Here is a 22,721-nt window from a genome sequence, read left to right on the forward strand (position 1 = left end):
GGAACATCCAACATCAAGCTACTATTAGAAACACTATAAATGGGTGTTGGTTTACAAAGCTATCTTATCTTTGACTTACTGAGTGCTGGTTTGACAATCTTGTTGGAACAAGAAGGTGGGCATAATGAAATGCTTGTGATATGATCCTGCAAAAGAAACAAACGCGGTTGTTAATAAGGAGATAATTTTGACAAGAAATCTAAGGAAGAACTATATTGTGGATAAAAGAATTGTAGTAACAATACTGCAAATATAGTACTCCACAAGCATCTCTCTGATGTGAATCAATGGGAATCAGTAAGTCGGGCATTAAAGAACGCATGAACTAACAAACAAAAGACAATTACTCATAGTTTCAAAGCAATTCTAATATACCGTGTGCAATACAAATAGGGTAATAAACAGAATTTTAAAATACTTCTGACATGTAAAAGTTCATTTAATGGTTAAATTGAAGCGCACCTAGCCATTAGTCAAAGGGTTTTTTTTTTGAAGGAGAGTTTCATAGATTCATGGTAGTAGCAGCGATCATCGGAAAATGAACTCTAAGGATCTTTTATTTGCCAAGAGATTTTCAGTAACGTTAATAATTATACCTTTATGTCCTTGGCCACCAAACACTCACTGCTGCAATAATTGAGGTGGTTGAGATCTGATTGGACCTTACACCACTCTCCCAACTCAGTTTCGCTGATCAAAAGATGTGAGACTCTAGAAGCACCCGAGATTTAGTATTGTGCCCGAATGGAATGAATAAAAAGAAAAGAGATAGGAAGCTGCATAAGTGATATCGAATAGATGCTACAACATATAGCTCGCCTTCAAGGTGTTTCATCTCCTAGATTTACACTCCTTCTACGTACTTGATTGATCGCGTTGACATAATATGCGGCAATCAGTGACAAAAGCAAGGCTTGAGGTGGGGTGCCATGACCCCACCTTTATGCCAATAACATACAGATAGAATATATTATATAATGGGACAATTTAACATCATGACACCCTATTTGGTTGACTAATACGGAGATAGGTATAGGGGATTTGTCTCATAATCAACCTTTTCATTTTCCAAATCCCTTTTTTACAAAGACAAATCATACGAATAGCAGTGAGTGTTTAGGCCCCGTTCCGGAAATGGAAATAAGTACTTATTTTTTAAGAAAACAATTTCAAGTTTAAAAATTATGTGTTTACGTAAATAATTTTCCTATCAATATGGATCTTGTTTGATAGATCTCATTGAGATCTTTTATACGGTGAAAAAAAAATTGAAAAATAATTTTTCATTTATATTATTTTTGAGTTTGAAAATGTGAAATAAGTATTTATTTTTTAAGAAAGTGTTCTGGAACGGAGCCTTAATCGAATTATATGTGTAAAATTATTTTTCTTTTATTTGAAACACAGATGGGGTGGCACGTGCCCCCATTTCTCAACACAGTTTTGCCTCTAGGAAGGGTGAGATTTGGACCCGCGCAACTGGGGAGTCAAAGACCTTAACCTTGGTGTGGTATGGAGATTCAAAGTCTTCAAGCAAATAGTCGTTCATTGTTTTCTTACCATTAGCTATAATAGGAGGGACCCAGGACGACTTCCAAAGTACTAGTTTTTGAGGACAGTGTCACACATCAAAGGAAATATCACTTGGAAAAAGAGTAGATTTGTTCGAATATTTTGGTAAGCTTAAATTAATATGAACAAAATTTCTTTTAAATGTGAATGAGAATTGTCTCATTATGGGAATTGAAAAAGTCAAGGGACGCGAGGGCCATCACCAAACACCCAAATTAGATTGGGGCAGGGTCAGGACTCAGGATTCGTGGACCCGCGACTTGTGGTTCGAGGTTTGTGGTCTAGTCAAGGTTAGTTTGGAATTCACCTTGCTTTATTAGGTCTGAATCATTTGTGTTTGGATGGTCCAGTTACCGAATCAATTTGGTGCGACTGATTAATACTGGGTTGAATGCCTAGAATTAAATTCACGATTTACCGTTTGGGACCCACTCCGGGCTCCACACGGATGATCCGATCCCTTCAAATAAATTTTTTTTTTTTTAAAAACCAAGTGGGTTTTACAGAAAAACAGCTCGATCCGATATGTGCGGGTGCTCGGATCAAGTTTCTCATATTTGGAAAATCGGAAAAAATGGAAAGATTGGTTTTTCGATTTTCCAAAGATGAAAAGTTTGATCTGAGCACTTACACATATGGGATCGAGCTGATTTTCCATGATGCCGACTCGGATTTTTTTTCTAAAATTATTGAACGGCTTGAATCATCTGTGCGGGACCCGGAGTGGGCCCTCACGGAGTGCGGTGGCCGGCCGACTTTTTGTAAAGAGAGCTTCTCCCTTTGTTTCAAGACACCAAACAAAGAGAGCTTCTCCATCTTCCGAATTCCTTCTTCTTAATTTCCAGAGAGAGTACTGCAAACACAAGTCTGTACAATGAACAGTTGAAGGTGGTGCTCCTGCGATTGAGTGGAACAAAGTCAATCCTGAGTGACAAACACCAACACAACCTCCAGCACAAATGAGACGGCGAATCAATGTCTTAAGATTGTAGGAAAATAGTGTGGAAAAACAATAGTGAAATTCACTAATTTCTGGAAAAAATGAAAGATTTGTTCTAATATTTTGGTTCTCCTAAATATGAACAAAATTCATTTTAGTGTATTTATTGGCTAAGGTAATGTGTTCATTGGAAATACTATTGTGGATTTGTGGGTGTAAACCGGCCATTAAGGAGTAATTGTGGACCGTATTTCGCTCTCTGCCATATCATGTATTCAAAGGGTAGGTGTGTCGTGAAGAGGCTGAGAAGAAAAAGGCAGAGAGCACCACATAATAGTGGTATACGGCACGGGTGAGAGGAGAGTAGGTGTGAGAGAAAAATAGAGTTGTGGGGGTGAGCGAAAAACAATATGTGAGCCATGGTGTTGGGAGCTCGACGAGGGTTTTTGCTCTCACATTGTAATCTTCTATTTTTTTATATAGTGGAATTTCTCTCCCGTGGATGTACCAGAGTTTGAGGAACCATACGTAACTTCTGTGTGTTCTTTGTGTGCATGTTCATTATTACGTTTAATTTTATTAGATTGTTAACCACCAACTCATCTTAAAGCTTAAACTGTTAGAGAGAGCGGTAACTTTATTATTTATACATTCAAAACGCTTCCGTCGCGGGTGAGATCGAGAAATTATTCCCGACAGTCTCAACTTGTTTCAATAAAGTAAACTCAGGTAATTAGGGCGTGTGTGAAATGCGGAAGGCAAGATAGTAGTTTCCCAAACCTGAAATGTGCAAGAATAGTTTTAAAATCCGCATATGAATCGTAATCGTGTGTTGTACCTTCAATGACAATAAGATCAACCGTGTTTGTTGATCAGGAACATGGTGAAAGTTAACAGTGCTAAGAAATGAAGATATGCATGCATCAACGATCACGGGTAGAAGTAAAATGTGCACATCGGCCTACTCTGTCGACATTGACCTTATGAGTGATGGTAGCCCTTTCTATTTTTTTTTCCGGCGGCACCACTTACCTGTCAGTTTTAAATACTTTAAAGTATTGTAATCCAACCTATAAAGGGGTCGAATTGCAACGTGGTACTCTGGGACTATTGAATTATTTTTTCGTGATACCAATGTTGCAAATTCACGAGTAGAACTCAACCTTGAAAACCGGCTTCCATAGGGAGGGTGCCCAAGTGCTTATGTACACAAGGCCAAGCGCATACTTAGATGATGTGGGACTAACATTAGGATCATAACGTCATTCCTAACGGAATGAGATTTCAATGGCCAGGAAATCTGTTTTCCATTCATTTTTCTTAGCATTACCCGAAATGAAGGGGACGTGATTTTCGCTTCTCAGTTGTCTTTGGTCCTTACCTTACGGTAGGCCACCAGAAAAATGGCGGATTAGGTAAAGTGCTTATCATGAAAAGAATACCCCAATTTTCCAAATGCAGTCAATGGCTGTATCTTCGCGGTTACTGTTCAAGAAGGAAAATTCAAAAATGATAGGTATATATTTATGACGGGTCATAGTGTATTCCGGGTCTTTTCCGGGTAAAATTTCTCCGTACCTATCACTCCTCAGAAAAATTTAGGATTGCTGTATGTTTTGTCCGGACCATCAAGACGACTTTGGTAGGGTTTTGCGGTTTTTTTTATAAATTTTTTATGTTATATTAGGGCAGAGGCTATGTAAAAAGGGGTGTTGTAGCATTCATTTAGGGGAAGATGAAGACCTGTGCCAAATAATTCGATTTACGTGTAAGTTTAGGTTTACTTTTTAAACCGATTTTATAATTAAGAATCCGGTTCAATTGTGGGCTTTCAAATATGATTTATACAATGGTCTTTTATAATTGTGCTTGGATTTCTATGGTTGTGCTTGGATAATTGAGATGAATTATACTCGTAAAACGGATAGTGCTATTAGACAATCCGTGAGAGAGACATGTTGTACCAGTGTACGTAACGGTTCGTGCTATGAGATAGTCCGTACCAGTAATTATGAACTCGTATATTATCTTAATGATTATCGAAAGGGTTTGTAAGCCCTAGCGATAATTCATTATGATTCGATTCGAATGATAACCCTGGCTTATTCATAACATTGTTACATGGTCGGGGTAGATTTCAAACCCCTAAATCTTTTCTTCATCAGTTTTTCGGTCACTTTGCTTTCTTAATGTAACTAGTTTTTTTTTTTTTAAATTAAACAAAACAACTCTCTTATTTCTCTTGAATTATTTTAGAAATCAATCGAAATTAAAAAGTAACTTAGTCAATTTGTCTCTGCGGATCAACACTTGCACTTGAACACTATTCTTCTCAATAAAGGTTAATTCTTAGTTTTCATAAATTTACTTCTTGTATGGTAGGACACGATCAACCTTCTTTAAAAACAAGTTAAAAAAATAAGGCATGTCTAAAAAAACACCACAAATATTTTGAGAACAAAAGAACTGTGTTAATCAATACAATCATGCTATAGACACGCTTCTCGACCACTCCTCAGACACTCGTAATCGTCTCTCACAAGCAGTGGAGCCCGCAACCGCTACCATAATTAATATTGGTGGACGTATGCTATTTGTGCCAGGTTGGTACGTACTAGGTGTTCCAATTTCGACGAAAATTATTCAATACTCCTGGAGTATATGTACGGTATACTCTCTCCTCTCACATAACATGTGGGACCCACATGGAGGACATATGAGAGAGGAGGGAGTATACTGTTCGTATACTCCAGGAGTATTGAATAATTCTCCAATTTTTAATGTCTGAATGAATGTGTATTGAGAGGGAGAGAGAGAGAGTTGTAACAGTATTACAAATGACAATAGCAAAAAGAAATCATATGTATCACCAAGCAGATGACAAAACAGTTGCAATAAAAAAGAGCAGTAGATCGATGCACTGATACTCCTAGCAAGACACCAGGACAAGAGTGCCACATACTAACTCCATTATTACCAAAAAAATTTATTGATTCCGTGAAGGCTACACAATTTTCACCGATCATAAGAATGGTAATGTTCACCCTCTTAATTTAAAGAAGGGTGAACAAAATTATTCTCGAGTCCCGATGCTCGATCATGAAGTAGCGGAACCCAGTACCCCATGAGAACTTCTGTTATTCATGCATATATATGCTTCTTTCTCTCTCTCTCTAGCTATAGATATAGCTAAATAGACCTCACCGCACCCTGCAACAAAACAAGTTGACAAAAATCAAACATGGAGTTATAGCCATATAGTTTGGTCCAATTCTTAATTTTAATGAAAAAGATACTATCGATGTTAAGATCAAACGCTAACATCTTACCGAACCACACAGGTAGTGATAAAAACAAACTCTATTTCCTTATATTAAAGCGTAACAGGCTCCAAGCGCTACGATTTGACCTGGGTGGGCAGGATACTTGCTCGCGACCAACAACTAACACTATTTTCATAGCACTACCAACATTAGTTTCATACAGATTTATTATTGTTCAATTTAAATTCTTCTTGTCCGGATTAAATATGCACCGGTTATAAAATTTTGATGAAAAAGATAACTACAACACACGCCGGTAATGGTCATGTTCAAAAAATTTATACAAATTGCACAAAACAAACGTAAAAGTAAAATCCTAATGAGTTATTTAATCTGGTAGGCTTGCAAAAAAAAAAACTTTATCAGTTATTACTTTTGACAGCCGACTAAAAAACAATACTTTGAATAAGTCATAAAATTATACTCCCTCCGTCCCAAATTGCTTGTCTCATATGAAAAGTCGTGCAATTTTCGGATCACAAAATAAAGTACTCATAAGCATCAAATTTTTAAGTTTATTTACAACAAATTAAATTACTTCATGAGCTTTTTAATATGGTGCAAAGAAATTTTGAAAATTATGCACATAAGTATTTTATTTTTTAATATCAAAATTGTACTCCCTCCGTCCCTAAATAAGTGTCCGGCGCGCAAAACTAGGCCTTCAAAAAAAAGCATTTGTTTCGTTAAAAAAATTAAATTTTTTTCACAAATCAATAGATAGCAATGAGTTCTATTATATTGTGAAAAAAAATTAATTTTTTTAATGAAAAATATGCATGTTTTGTAAAGCCTAATTTTGCGCGCCGAACACTTATTTAGGGACGGAGGGAGTACGTCTTTTCGTAGAAGACTAACAATTTGAGACAGATCAAGTACTATTTTTTAAATAATTACATCTTCGTGTCGATTATCTAGTCATGTATCGGCTGATATTGTTAGCCGTTATTGGCTAATACGTACAAATGATAAGTATTTGAGAGAGAGAGAGAGAGAGAGAGTGTTACTTGGAGCAGTCAGTGGAAGGGCCAATCTTGATGGGAAGGAAGAGACCACATTTACCGGGGAGGGAAGAGACGAGACCGTAGTTGAGACCAGATATCCCAGCAGCAGCAGACTTAATGCAATTGCAAACCGTCTGACGGTCAGGTGTGGTCTTGGCCGCGTTGCTTAGGGATTTGACCCCGTTGCAGCAGGCCGCCGGCACTGCCCCGCCGCTGCCCTTCAGGTAGGAGATGCATGGGGTAAGGCTTGACTGCACCTGGCCGCACGATATTGCCGCCTCGGCGTGGGGTGCAGCCACCACCATGCACATTAGCACCGCCACGCAGGCCACCTTCTTCACCAGTGTTTCTGACGACCTAGCCATTTTCTGAACAATAGCAACAAAATGGAACTCTTTCTTATTACAAAACTCTGTGTGTGTTTGTGTTTGGATGTGGGTGTGGTAAAGTTATATTGGGGGGTGTTTATATATAGCACTTGCCAGGGGGGAGCAAAGAATGTTACGTTCTCACGCGATGTCATAATTATGTACATCACCTCGATCTTAATTATCTCTCAAATGCTAATACTACTATTAAGCAATTAGCAATTATGCGACGCACACAATAATCTAAACACGACCTATCACATATATGATATATGTGGGGCCCATACACTACAAGCACATCCATGAATTTGCCATAGTTTTGGACACCGACTGAGGCCCCGTTCCAGAACACCTTCTTAAAAAATAAGTATTTATTTCACATTTTCAAACTCAAAAATAATACAAAAGAAAAATAATTTTTTAATTTTTTTTGCATTGTATTAAAGATCTCAATGAGATCTATCAAACAAGATTCATAGTGATAGGAAAATTATTTGCGTAAGCACATGATTTTTGAACTTGAAATTGCTTTCTTAAAAAATAAATACTTATTTATCGTTCCGAAACGGGGCCTGAGCAAAGTATAACAGAACACCAGGGACAAAGACCTGGGTTCAAATTCTACACATTCCCTCCGTACATGTAGACTGGGTTAAACGGTCACCCAATAGTTAGCCAACACATCATCGAAATCAAGAGAAAGGTGGGGCTCCTATTTAATGCGCGTCCTCCCATTTTAACTGTTGGGTCCGAAGTGCCCCATATGTTTGGTTACACAATATCACTTTTTGTAACCACTTTAAAAACAGACTTGAGAGTACGATATCGAATGTCATAAAAAACTTAATTGAAACCCTCCCTAACCAATTGATTTTAGGAGGAATGATGGAAAAGAGGTCCGACAAATGGTATTAGAGCCATGAAGTCATAGGTTCAGTCGCGGAAGCATCATCGTGAGGGAGAAATTGTTGGGCCTATAGTGTCCATAGATTTGGTTATATAATGTTACTCGCTGCGACCGCTATAAAAACGAACTTACGGATGCGATGTCTAATAAAAAAAAAAAACTTAATTGAAGTCCTCCATTGGTTTTGTGAGAGATCCGGAAAAGCGGTCCGACATTAACTTTGGTTGAAACAAACTTTGATCCACTTTTCTCTCTTTCTCTCCATATATTCCTTTGATCTGGCTCTCTCTTTCTACCTTTTTTTTTTAGGTGCTTCGAAAATTAAACTCTCGCCCTCTATACGGCTATACCTGCTTGTGAGCGAAGTCTTCTCCTTTTTTGTCACTGTTTAAATCCCAAATTATTCTTCTAGAGGAGAAAATTTTGGGTGCCAGGTAGGTGTATTCCACGTGATACTCATTCAGCACATTCGGGCCGTTCAATATACTTTTGAATGGTTCGGATTGAAACTCTCTTTCTCCTCTCACCTCAACACTTTTCCTTTTTAAATCTGAACCGTTCAAAAACGCAATGGACAGATCGGATGCAATCACCGAGCCGGCACCACGTGGTACCCACCCTGCTCTGAAAAAATTTCCCTTCTAGAGGATGAAGCTTTATATCCCGAGAACGTGCGAAGCACATCAAACTATTCCACGTGGTCGGAATTGCTTCAAATATGATTACAAATTGCACGTCAAGAATAATATTGAAGTGAACAATTAGAGAAAATGAGGTGAATGCTTTCAGACGTAATTCAAAGTGGAAACAAAAATCAGTTAATTAATTATGAATTAGATTTTCAAAATCGACAAGTTCCTCGAAATGGCTTTGAATGTTTGAACCCTAAACTCACCATAATAATTTGGCTTCTCTGTCCACTTGGGGGATGGAGAGAGAGAGAGAGATATGCATCACTTGTGGGTCTGCACTGTGATAACCTTAGAGAGGTTGACAACTACGAATCAAACCACGGTTAAGATAGGAAGAGGCGCATTAAATTGATGTCCCACCTTTTTCTTGATTTCGATGATGTGTCAGTTAATTATTGGATGACCGTTTAACTCAATCTACACGGAGGGACCTTATAGAATTTAGCTTCAAAGACCTTTCTCATTGGATGACTGTTTAAGCCAATCTACACAGGGTTAAGTACCATTGGATGACCGTACGTTTATCCCAATCTATACGGAGGGACCGTGTAGAATTTAAACTCCAATTAAAGACCTTGAGCCTGATGTGGTATGGAGAGAGAATATTCAAATTCTTCAAGCAATTAATAGTCATTGTCCTTGCCATTAGCTATAATTGGAAATTAAGCAAAAGGGGGACCCAAGACGACTTCCGAAGCACTAGTCTTTGAGGAAATATCATGGGACCTTCAGGATATACTAGTTTTCAACACAACAGCACGTGTAAATTATTGGATTTTCCCATTATTTGTAATATAGGACGGTGTGCTTAGTTGCACGAAGCAGGAGCGAAATTGGGTGCAGGTGATGGGGAGCGAGACGATATACAGGAATCTAAAGTTAATAGCCTTTATATGTAGGAGTGTTAATTTGCATAAGTATACCATTTATGTGGATGAAAATACATGTTCTAAGACTATTACGCAAGTACTCCATATTTTTCATTAGTCCTAGTATGCATGAACATTCGTAGTTCATTTCAAAAAAAAAACAAAAAAAGGAACATTCGTATATAGTTGTTGTCCATCGCAATAACTTAGTGTACATATAAGTTTGCCGATGAAAAAAAACTTAGTGTATAAAAGTAAATACACTATACTTTATTAGAAGTGATTTTGGCACTCTCTTTTTCTCTAACGGCACTCCTTTTTTTTCTCCATCTTCATCACCTAATAGAGACACAAAGGGAAATGCTATTAGTAGAAAGAGGAGTGCCAAAATCACTCCCACTTAAGCAAGTTTGTGTTAATTTTATTGTTGTATCTTGACAGTACGATCATATTCTATCAAACCTTTTTCTGCCACCTAATCGATTTGTAAAAGGGATGGGATCCTCTCCAATTTCTGTCACGAACTGTCAATACAAAATAATACTCTTACGGCCGGTAAGAGTATTCTTGTGGGACACTTGTGGGACACCGAAAAACAACTATCTCAGAAAGTTACTCAACGAGGAAGAACGACAGAAGAAGACGAAAGAAAAAGGAAAAAAGAGTATATTAAAATTGGGAATGTGGACATCATATCTTTATTCTTGCCTACATATTTATTTATTAGCTCATGAGAAAATGAGTCAAATCCATAACCAAACAGTAAAGCGGAAAGGCCACTCTTTTGGAATAATACTCCATCCATCCAAATCCGTTAGTCCTTTTGTTCGTGCTGCTTTTAAATTTTTTATATCTACCAATTTATAAAATTTCACATGAATTTACAAATTTTTAATTACGTACATCACCTCTTAATTATCTCTCAAATGCTAATACAACTATTAAGCAATTATGCTACATTCATAATAGTCCAAACGCAATCGATCACATACATCATATAAGTGGGGCCCACACACTACAAGCACATCCATGAATTTGCCATAGTTTTGGACACCGACAGAGCAAAGCATAACACAAACACTAGGGAAAAAGACTTGAGTTTAAATTCTACACGGTCCCTCCGTACATGTAGATTAGGTTAAAAGGTCACCCAATGGTTACCTGACACATCATCAAAATCAGGAGAAAGGCGGGGGTCCAATTTAATGCACCTCTTCCCATTTAACTGTTGGGCCTGGAGTGCCTCATAAATTTGGTTACACAAACTTTTTTGCGATCGTTTTAAAAATAGATTTGCGGGTACGATGTTGAATGTCAAAAAGACTTAATTGAAACTCTACCTAACCAATTGATTTTAGGAGAGATGGTGAAAAAGAGGTCGTACAACTATTATTATAGCCATGAAGTCATGGGTTGAGTCGCGGGAGCGTCATCGAGAGGGAGAGATTGTTGGGTTCACAGTGCCCATAGATTTGGTTACACAATGTGAGTCCTTACGACCGCTCTAAAAATAGACTTGCTGGTGCATTGTCAAATAAAAAAAGACTTAATTGAAGTCCTCTCAATTAGAAAACGATTTATAGAACCCAATAATAACGTGTACAGATTAGACAACAAAAACTGCAAAACATTATAGGGCGAAATTAGGGTTTTACCACAACTCCTGCGTCACGAATGCTGGTTGAACTTGTTACAGCACACCTTGTTGTATGCCACAAATACTGCTCGACCGTACCTTACGATTCTACCGTATTCCCTGCACGTTTAGAACATGAACCGAGCGTGGACTCTTTCGTGATCTGTTTGTTTTTGTTCTCTCTAAGTCTGCCTTTATTTATTGAATAATATAAAAACGTCAATCTGACCTAGAGAGCATAACATGTATATATAGGTTTACGATAGAGACCTAATGAGTAATAACTCTGGGATCCCAGTGTAAATAAGAAATCCTAATTCCATCAGGATTCTATTTCTTATTTCACTTATAATTCACCCCATTACAGAATTATAATTGCACTCCCGTCCTTATCTCAATTATATTATGAGCTCTATGATATTAAATACTTATTAATCTTTCAACGTTAAGATTATAGATACCCGTTAATTTAAATAAATTACTAACACTCCCTTGGTTTTGGGAGAGATCTTGAAAAGCGGTCCCACATTAACCATGGTTGGAACAAACTTTGATCCACTTCTCTCTCTCTCTCTTCAAATATTCTTTGATCTGGCTCTCTCTCTCTCAACCTTTTTTTTTGGTGCTTCAAAAATTAACTCTCTCACTCTATACGGCTATACCTGCTTGTGGGCGGAGTCTTCTCCATTTTTGTCACTGTTTAAATCCCAAATTATTCTTCTAGAGGAGAAAATTTTCGGTTCTGGGTGTGTATATCTCACATGGTACTCACTCGGCACATTCGGGCTGTCCAATACATCTTTAAACGGTACAGACTGAAACGCTCTCTCTTCTCTCTCCTCAACACTTTCTTTCTCCAAATCTGAGCCATCCAAAAACGTAATAGACGGATCGGATGCATGCGTCGAGCCAGCACCACGTGGTACCCACCCGGCATTGAAAAAATTTCCCTTCTAGAGGATGAAGTTTTATATCCCGAGAACGTGCAAAGCACATCAAACTATTTCAACTATGACCCTAAAATCACCTTGTTTGGCTTCTCTATTGCTTCTAATATAATACAAATTGCACGTCAAGAATATTGAAGTTCGTTATTCTTCTTTGTTTGGGGTGACGTGAACAATTAAAGAAAATGAGGTGAATGCTTTTCAGACGTAATTCAAGGTGGAAAGTAAAATCAGTTAACTAATTATGAATTAGATTTTTAAAATCGACAAGTTCCTTGAAATGGCTTTGAATGGTTGAAATCAAGGGTTTCGATATTCAGAAATATTTTTCAAAAAAAGTGCTTGAGCAACTCAAACAGGCTTCAGATAGTGCTCGAGCAACTCATCGGTTTTTTGTAGCTTATTTATATGTGGCTCATTAGGGTTCCTAACTTACCGAACATATGAGAGCCACCCCAAGCACGTTTAAACCTGAGAATACATCCAAGGGGTCTTCAGTTTTGTTATGCAAAGTACAAACATATATGATCAATTGATCATCGAGCAATAAAATTAACTTCAAGAAGTTTCTTTCCAACATTTAATTCAACTTACTTGAGTTTGCCTTTGGTGGGTTTCCAAACGATACGGGAAGGCTTGTAGATTTAAGGTAATGGCAGTCAAATACTGAGTGTGGTGAACTTAGATTCAACAAATAAGTCTTACGGGATTTGAGAGGAATAGAATCGTAGGGTAAAATTACTTGTAACCGCACAATGGTTTATACCCTAGCCTTCTCGTGAGTTTTTTATGGGATTTTTCACATATATCCTTTTGTTCATTGTTTATTGTTTTTCAATTTCTTTTCTTTTATTTTTTGTTCATCGTTTTAATTTCGTATGTGTGCATAGATAGAGACTTTCTTTGTTGGTTGTCAAATTCCTGTTTTTGAGCATTTTTGAATTTTCTCAGGTTTGACCTCCCGACCAGGGGCGGAGCCTTTGACGGGGCGGGGTTCGCACACAGGTCCAAATTCCTCCCACCAAAAAAATTTACTGTTTTGCTTCACAACTTTCTACCAATTTTAAGGGCTATTTTTTGACTAAAGTTTATGAACGATCGATGTGCATGAAAACATGAATTTTTGAGGCATTATGTAATATGTATGATTAATATTAGAACACGCGCGTGTACTTTTTTTGGTATTAAAAACTCTCTCCATCTTAAAAGAATTTTCCGGCTTGCAAAATTGGAACTTAAAATGGGTAATGCATTTTGGTTCAAAAAATTTCTTAACTTGTTTTTTTGCAAGATACTAGCATCAATTAATTTTTTTTTAATTTTTGAGAAAATTTTGAATCTTTTTAAATAAAAATATATTCTTTAATTCTAAGCTATTGGTTTAGAGATATCGAACAGTTTTTGAGACGGTTGGAGAATATTAATTTTTTTGAGTACGACCTTGATCCAAGTTCCAATCCTGGCTAGCTCCGCCACTACTCCCGTCCTTCTATTAGGGAGTGTATAAGAATGAACAACTTATAGCTATTCCAATTGGTTGGAGGAATTACTCTTATGGCGAATAAAGATATGCTATATCCAAGTATGCCCTATTTATTGAGCAAGGAACGAAATCTTTCGATTTGTAGTGAAGCTACTCTAGATGTTCCTCTTTGCCATGATGAATAATAAGAATAGTGGATACCGATTAAAAAAGAAAAAAGAAATGATCGAGGCTATAAACTTCAACGGAATCGGAAATCCTGTAGTGCACTTAGACTTATACCGATTTGGCCGTTCATTTCGGCACGAACAATTTCAGATGAACGTGTAGTCATTACTTCTAATTAAACTTAGTGTTTGTTTTGTTTGGTGAACCGGAAAGAAAATTGAGCCATAATTAAGGGTCGCAATCTCATTGATGGTAGACATGACTCAATTGATCCTCATGACGAGAACCACCAAGTCCACAATGGCTTGCTAATAACTGCCTTTTTAAAAAGTTAAAATTTCTTCCGCCGGTGGTAGAAACTATGGATTTTCCACCACTATTATTTTGGGCTTCACGGCGCATTGATTGCTATTTTGAACTGTTCGTCGATCGTTCTTCTTTATTTGGAGTGACGTGAACAATTAAAGAAAATGAGGTAAATGCTTTTCAGATGTAATTCAAGTACGTTGAAACTAAAATCAGTTAATTATAAATTAGATTTTCAAAATCGACAATTTCCTGGAAATAGCTTTGAATGTTCGAACCCTAAAATCACCATGCATGTTTGGCTTCCCTGTCCACTTGGGGGAGAGAGAGAGAGAGATGCAGCATTTGTGGGGTGTGCACTGTGATAACCTTAGAGAGGCTGACAACTACGAATCAAACCATGGTTAAGATAGGAAGAGGCGCATTAAATTTTTTTTTGATCCGAGGCGCATTAAATTGAAGACCCACATTTCTCCAGATTTCGATGATGTATCAATTAACCATTGGATGACCGTTTAACCCAATCTACACGGAGGGACCATGTAAAATTTAACTCCAAAGACCTTTCTCCTGATTTCGACGATGTGTCAGTTAACCACTGGATAACGTTTAACCCAATCTACACGGAGTTAAGTACCATTGAATGACCGTTTAACCCAATATTCTAGAGAGACCATGTAGACTTTACACTCCGAAGACCTTGACCTTGATGTGGTATGGAGATTCAAAGTCTTAATCATGCAATGAATAGTCATTGTTCATACCATTAGTTATAATTGGAAATTAAGCAAAGGGGGACGACCCAAGACGACTTCCAAAGTAGTCTTTTGAGGAAAGTACGAGTGATCACACATCACAGGAAATATCATGGTACCTTCAGAGGAATTAGTTTTCATCACAACATCCATCCAAATGTGTTAGTCATTTTCTAAAGTTCGTGCTAATTTTAAATTGCTTATATCTACCAATTTATAAGATTTCACATGATTTTACAATTTTTAATTTAGAACTAATTGAAAAATAGCCTAAGTTCAATCTAAATTCCTCTGTGGGAGAGGGAGGGAGGGGAAAAAAAATTCTATGCCACTGGGTACCATTACGTGGTACTCCAAACAGAGACGGAGCTAAACTTGGGCATATGGGGGCCATGACCCCCACGTTGTTTCGGATTTTTTAAAAAAAGAATTTTAATGTTAATATTAGTTGTTTTTTGTTTGATGAGAATATGAAGATATTGTATTCTGGATTTGATGTTATTTAGACATTTAAATGCTTTAAGAACGTGTTTGGTTTTTAGTCCGAAAATTCAATCCCTCACTCTGCGCACGGTCTGGCCTGTAAGTTTTTCCTTCAATATTTATCTCATTTCTCTCTGCTTTTATCTCTCTCTCTACTCATTATTCAAAAAAACCTCCATCAAAATCTATACCAAACACAAACTATTAAATTTTCGAACCTTCAAATTTCAAAATTTTGTTGGTCATAATTCGGCTCCCCTGTTTATATATGAAATACTGGTTCTGTCCCTGACTTCAAATTCATTTTTCATCACACATCTTTCAGTGTATAGAATGTGACCAATGCTAGTGTGCATCGAACATGGAACCGTATAAAATATTAAACTATCTTTTTTATCAACTAGTGTTTTTGTCCGTTCGATACACGGGTCTGAAAATAAACCAATGGAATTTTTTTTAACTCATGCATCAAACAGACACAAACGTTAGTTTTGTAATATAGGACGGTAAATTTAGTTGCATGAAGAAGGAGTGAAATTGGGTGCAGGTGATGGGGAGCGAGATTATAAATGTACGTGCAAAATGTATTTGACATTTTGATCAATTTGGGGAATTTTGTTGACAGTTTTGATTATTCAAATTCAAAGCAAAGTGTTTCAACAGAGTGGTTTGTTCAAATGGTGTGCTTTGATTCGATCTTGTGGGACTTCTGCCCCCTCTAAATTAGTTGAATGGTGGGAAGAAAAAATCTTCTGTAATTCTTCAAATCAAGAGTGTGAATATATCAGAGAGTGATGCTCCTTTCCAGTCCAATGTTAGTGCTTTCTGGGAGCCTCCAACTGGGGCTCCCAATAACCTGTTCAAAGATGAAGTCTTTGACTCTTCTTCTTGAGCACAAAAAATCACTGATAGAGTACTCGACCATGTCGAGGGAAACAATATTGTTCACAGTTTCAGTGGACCAATTAGTTTGACACGGTTTCCAACAAACTAAGCAAGAATGAAAGCAAAAGGGGGACCAATTAACACAACTGCACATGTAAATTTCTCGATTTTCCCGTTATTATCGCTAGAGGACGGTAAGCTTATAATCTATAGCTATCAAACCGGACTTAGTCAAACTTGGAGAATTACTATAACAAATCTATAATATAGCAGCATTCCTCCATTCCAAATATGTAGCTATATGGAGAAATTACTTGAACAAATATATAATATAGCAGCATCTCAGTAGCTTCTCTGATGGAAGAAAAATGTAGCTAATATAGCAGCATTTCTCCATTCCAAATATATAGCTATAAAAAATAGACTAGTCAAGCATGGAGAAATCACTTGATCAAATATATAATATAGCAGTATCTCAGTAGCTTCTCTGATGGAAAAAATGTAATAACCAAACTCGACTAACCATGCATGGATCCCCTTTTAGCCTATATACTTGCCTTAAAGGTATGCCTAAGAAGGTACCATGTAGCCTTCGGTGGATGTTAATCTATTAAGTAAAGCTCTTGCTTCCAACCAATGTCCGAATAAGCTGGCACTCACTCATCCCAAAACTTGAATATAATAATTTTTCCCCTCATGGATCCAACGTCTTTCATTGCATAGACTTAGCAACCACTCCTGGTGTCCGTGGAGGCAAAATGCATCTACCCATCACTTGGATTAAGGCGGGGCTCTGATACCATTTGTAACAACCCAACTCGGCAAACCATTGACCCCCTTTCGGCCTAAACACTTGGCCTTAAAAGATATACGGTATACCAAAGAACATCAGTGACTTTGGTTAACAAGAAATTTCCAATTAACACCCAAAAAACGAACACGACCAAAGAAAATCTGGAATACATGTTTCTGTGCATCCTATTTAACTACTAAGTATGGTTGGTCATCTTAGTCATCTTTACATATTTTTTTTGGTACTTCGGAATTTGTCATGTTTACATATAATCGCATGCAATTTGGTGCATCCCTATCCATTTCAAAAAGAAAAATAATATCATAAAGGATAAATGTACTACTATGCAACATTATTTATTCAAAAATTCTTGGTTGAAGAGGTGTTGGATAGCTCAAATTCATAATTTTTTCAAATTTGAACCATCCAAAACACATTTCAACGGGCGCGATTGAGCGCTATAAATTATTTTCATAGCTCCGTCTTAAAAAAGTTTTTGGTGCAGCGGTTCTGAACTTCAATACCCACATACACTGCACACTAATGTGCGTGGAGCCCACACACTTGTATGTGTGAATCTGTATTTGAGTGTGATCCAAAAATAATTGTTTAAACTTTTCATCAACTACAAATTGGAAAGCAAAAATGGGGGGACCAAGACGACTTCTTGGTCTTTGAAGACAAATGAATTTTTACTATATAATATACTTGTATGGGACCTCACTTACCATATCCACCAGTCTCACTTACCATATCTACAAGTTTGCTTCACAACAACTACGTAAAATGAGAACTAAATTCATTACCTGGTTTTTCTCAATCGCCACCATCACAATCTTCTTCTCCATCACCATTCCAGTACACAGCCAATGCCTCGAGGATCAAAAATCTTTGTTGCTTCAATTGAAGAGCAGCCTCGAGTTCGATCCAGATTCCTCTGTCAAGTTGGCAAATTGGGCTGGAACCAACGATTGTTGTCAATGGAATGGTGTGACTTGTGACCGTTTCGGCCGTGTTATAGGTCTCGACCTGAACACGGAATCAATCTCCAGAGGTTTAAATGACTCAAGTAGTCTTTTCCAGCTCAAGTTTCTTGAGAAGCTGGACTTGGCCAACAATAACTTCAACATCGCAGAAATTCCATCCAATTTTGGAGGCCTCACCAATCTAAGATATCTGAATTTGTCGAACACTCAATTTTTTGGGCAGATTCCGATGGAATTCTCTCGCTTGACGAGGTTGGTGAAGATTGATTTGTCTAAGGACATCTATTATGATGGGATACCTAGATTCCAAATTGAAAACCCAAATTTAGTCACACTTTTTCGTAACCTTAGTGGACTTACGGAGCTTTATTTGGACGGGGTAAATATATCAGCAAATGGGCATGAATGGGGTCAGGCCATTTCATCTTCAATGCCTAACCTGCGAGTTTTGAGCTTGAGTGGTTGTTTAATTTCAGGCCCTATTGATTCTTCCCTTCAAAAACTTCAGTATCTTTCAGAAATCAATCTGGCTCAGAACAATATCTCGTCTCCAATCCCGGATTTCTTGGCGAATTTCCCGAACTTGACAGTTTTGATTCTCAGTAATTCGGAATTGCATGGAACATTTCCAGACAACATATTTCAGCGGGTACAAACACTGGAGACTCTAGATTTGTCAGGCAATGCACTACTCAATGGTTCTTTACCTGATTTTCCGGAAAAAGGGTCCCTTCGAAATTTGTATCTTAGCCTCACCAATTTTTCAGGGAATTTACCAGAATCTATTGGGAATTTGACAGAGCTAAGAAGGATCGAGATTAACGGCTGTTATTTCAGCGGACCGATTCCGAGTTCACTTGCAAACCTTAGTCAACTTGTTCATTTGGATTTTTCAACTAACAATTTTAGTGGTTCAATGCCTTTGTTTCAAGGATCCAAGAATCTCACTTCCATAGACCTCTCTAATAATGCTTTAACAGGTCCAGTTCCTTCCATTGTCTTTGAAGGCCTTTCAAATCTTGTACATATTTCTCTCATGAACAATTCCTTCAATGGGAGTATTCCTTCTTCTCTCTTTTCCCTTCCATCTATGCAGCAAATTTGGCTTACCAGAAACCAATTCAGTGAAGTTTCTGAGTTTCTTCCAAACAAATCCATGTCTACTTTGGATACACTAGAATTGAGTCATAACAAACTACAAGGGCCTATTCCCTCGTACTTCTTTGATTTTCAAAGTCTCAGAGTCCTCTCACTTTCTTTCAACAACTTCAGTGGCACCGTACAGCTAGAAAGTATCCATAGGTTTCAAAATCTTACAGACCTTGAGCTTTCACACAATAGCTTGTCGGTCAATGCAAGTATCAATGACTCTATTTTATCATCCTTTCCTCAACTCCAATGGTTAGGTTTGGCTTCTTGCAAGCTCCAAAAGTTCCCTCCTCTAATGAACCTACCGTTGTATTATTTAGACCTTTCGGACAACCAAATTTCTGGGGTCATACCTAATTGGATTTGGAATATTGGTAATGGATCTCTAAGTAATTTTAATCTTTCTTTTAATCTCCTAGTGGGTTTGCAACCGGAATACGTTATTCCTCGTCTTCAAATCCTTATCCTTCATTCGAATCAACTTTGCGGTGAAATCCCAATACCGCCAGATTCAACACGTCATGTGGACTACTCAAGGAATAATTTCAGCTCTTCTATCCCTGCTGAAATTGGGAATGGCATTGCCAACGCTAGGTTCTTCTCTCTTTCACATAACAAGCTTTCTGGACCCATCCCTCCATCAATATGCAATGGGAGCAACCTTGATGTTCTTAATTTGTCCAACAATAGATTCAGTGGCACAATACCCCAATGTCTGATAACCACAGGTGCTGCAACCATTCGCGTACTGAATTTGCAAAACAACAATCTTACGGGTAACATAACGGGGACATTCCCAAAACATTGTGCTTTAAGGACCCTTGATTTGAGTGAAAATCTCTTGGAAGGGCATGTTCCAAAATCCTTGGCCAATTGTGCAAATGCGGAGGTTTTAAATCTTGGTATCAACAACATATATGGCACCTTCCCTTGCTTCTTGGCAAATTTATCCAACTTGCGCGTCTTAGTTTTACGATCCAACAAGTTCCAGGGAAATATTAGCTGCCAAGGAATTCATAATTACATCTGGCCAGAGCTTCAAATCATTGACCTAGCTTTGAACAACTTCAGCGGTACTCTGCCGCCAAGTTTCTTTTCACAGAGGAAGGCGATGATGGATGGGGGTAATGCACGACGAAATTTCAATCACTTGCGTTTTGAGGTGGCATTGCAAAACATCTACTATGAGGATTCAGTGACAGTTACCAACAAAGGGTCAGAGATGGAGCTGGTGAAGATCTTAACTATATTTATCGCCATCGATTTCTCAAACAACAATTTCAAAGGAGAGATACCATACATAATTGGGGATCTGAAATCCCTCTATGTTCTCAACCTATCACACAATTCCCTCGTTGGTTCAATCCCATCATCAGTTGGAAACTTAGCACAGCTTGGATCACTTGACCTCTCGTGGAACAAGCTCGGCGGAAACATTCCGGTGACACTTGCACGTCTGACATTTCTTGCATTCCTGAACTTATCATACAATCAACTCATCGGAATGATCCCAACTGGCCCCCAACTTCAACTATTTCCAAATACTTCGTTCGAAGGAAACAAAGGATTATGGGGACCTCCTTTGACCGCTACGGAAGCAGAACCGGCACCGCCTACGCAGTCATATGCAAAGGAGGATGAGATTAATTGGGTCTACGTAATCGCTACGTTGGGGTATGCTGCGGGGTTTGGAGTTGTTGTTGGGCCACTTTTATATTCGAAAAGATGGAGACAATGCTACTACAAACCACTCGATAGAGTTATTGTGAGGATTCTATATCTTCGAGAGCAGCGAGCAAGACATCAAAGAAGAAGAGACAACATAAACCAGCTTCGGAGACGCCAGCACCACTGAAGGGTGAGTTCTCAAAGCAGAGTGTAATTTCTTTATTTTACTTAATTAGCTCAAATTGTTTCGATTAAGTAAAATCAGATAGTTATTTAAAATCTTTAATTAGAAAATGTAAAGAAAAGTATGTTTATGGAAAACACAACAGAAAATATGAAAAGAAAAGATAAACTGTCTCCAAGCTACCGGAAAATGTGGCAAACCGCAACTTAGCATTCAAATATACTGATAATAAGCTACTTTACAACTTATTTAACCAAACAAAACTTCTATTCAAGCCTATATAAAAACCTACACGTACTAAACATGTTTACAACTTATTTAAGCCTTTTAAGTAAGTAGTCGAAAAACCTGTACTCAGAAAATCTAAATTGTACAATTTTAATAATAAATTTTCAAAACATAAATGTGCGAATTTATAAATATTCATAAGACTAATAATTAAGGTAAGTTTACAAAGATGTTTATTTCACAAAGTCTAAAGCTGTTTTTGTGCAGCTTCTAAACAAATAATGTTGTTGATGTTCTCTTAGTTGATTCACAATTTCCATGATTTCTTTTAAATTGGACCCACCACTTGATATATTTTGATCTACTTTCTTCGAATACCACGGTTGACGTTCTCGTAGTTGAAATAACTAATATATCATATTTTCCTTTAAAATGCAATAATGTGATATATATGTGATTACAAAGATAGTAAGTAATTATGTGTATATAAGAACTAACATATGTCATCAGGACTTCTACAAGTCAATTATTTGCGCTCATCAAATGCCATGGAAATAAGAACATATAATTTGTATGAATTTTCGATTAATTTTGGATATTGACGCATCCGAACTGGCGTCCTATACACTAGAGGATGGTGTGGAACTAGTGGGTAGGCAATCCAAGGGTGCCGATGTTATGATTCGATAATTTCACTAGTGGGGTAGCTGTAGCTCCCCACCACAAGTTTGCTGTGTCAGTTGGATGTGCGTCATAGATTTCATATTGTATACGCTATTGTTGTTTGGCTTCAAGCTTATTTTAGTTCACGGGTTATTTCTACGATTATACAATTTTATTCAATAGTTGTTAATTTCTATGGGGAACTTGTAACTTTGGTATTTTAAATTCTCACCTGGACTCGTTTATCTCTTTTTTGGTGATCACGTGGAGGGAACAAGACTTAGTATTGGCTATCCTTGTTTTATGTCATCTAGTAATTTCGGTGACTTGAATTGGAGTATGTTATAATATGGCATGGCATGTTACTTCTCTATTTTTCTACTTTTCTAGTTAGGTTTACCAAACCCGATGATTTGAAATAAATTGAGTTTGTACCATTTATCTGCTAGTGTTCTATAAATAAAAGATCTGGTGGATATATTCAATAATACTTTGCCATTTTATTTTATTGATAGTCTCTTAACTGGTAGAAATTGCCGGTCATAGATTTGTAGACCCTCGGGTCTGGGTTTGTGAAAAATTCTAAAAAAGAAGAGCTATGTAGACTATGTAGAATTTAAACTCCAATTAAAGACCTTGACCTTGATATGGTATGGAGAATATTCAAATTCTTCAAGCAATTAATAGTCATTGTCGTTGCCGTTAGCTATAA

At 37.4% G+C, this 22,721-nt stretch overlaps 2 protein-coding genes across 3 annotated transcripts in view; one reads left to right on the forward strand and one right to left on the reverse strand.

Moving 5' to 3' along the window:
• Nucleotides 1-5,329: 5,329 nt before the first annotated feature.
• On the reverse strand, nt 5,330-7,297 carry LOC131326052 (non-specific lipid-transfer protein 1-like). Its single transcript, XM_058358641.1, has 2 exons — nt 6,843-7,297; nt 5,330-5,722 (listed from the first exon to the last, which is right to left on the reverse strand). Exons 1-2 carry the CDS (start codon nt 7,202-7,204, stop codon nt 5,713-5,715), a joined length of 372 nt encoding a protein of 123 aa, XP_058214624.1. The 5' UTR covers nt 7,205-7,297; the 3' UTR covers nt 5,330-5,712.
• Nucleotides 7,298-17,878: 10,581 nt separating this feature from the next.
• Nucleotides 17,879-22,721, forward strand: part of LOC131326057 (receptor-like protein 7) — a 47,798-nt gene continuing 42,955 nt past the window's right edge. For both annotated transcript variants that reach the window (XM_058358647.1, XM_058358646.1), the window contains exon 1: nt 17,879-21,124. In XM_058358647.1, the coding sequence (XP_058214630.1) occupies nt 17,918-21,121 (3,204 nt within the window). In that variant the 5' untranslated portion in view covers nt 17,879-17,917 and the 3' untranslated portion in view covers nt 21,122-21,124. The remainder of the gene's footprint in view (nt 21,125-22,721) is intronic.

Source organism: Rhododendron vialii, chromosome 5a (assembly GCF_030253575.1).
Source record: "Rhododendron vialii isolate Sample 1 chromosome 5a, ASM3025357v1".
In the NCBI taxonomy this organism is placed as follows: Eukaryota; Viridiplantae; Streptophyta; class Magnoliopsida; order Ericales; family Ericaceae; genus Rhododendron; species Rhododendron vialii.

Coding starts and splice junctions, on each gene's coding strand:
- LOC131326052 (XM_058358641.1), bottom strand. CDS start 7,204: ATGGCTAGGTCGTCAGAAACACTGGTGAAGAAGGTGGCCTGCGTGGCG.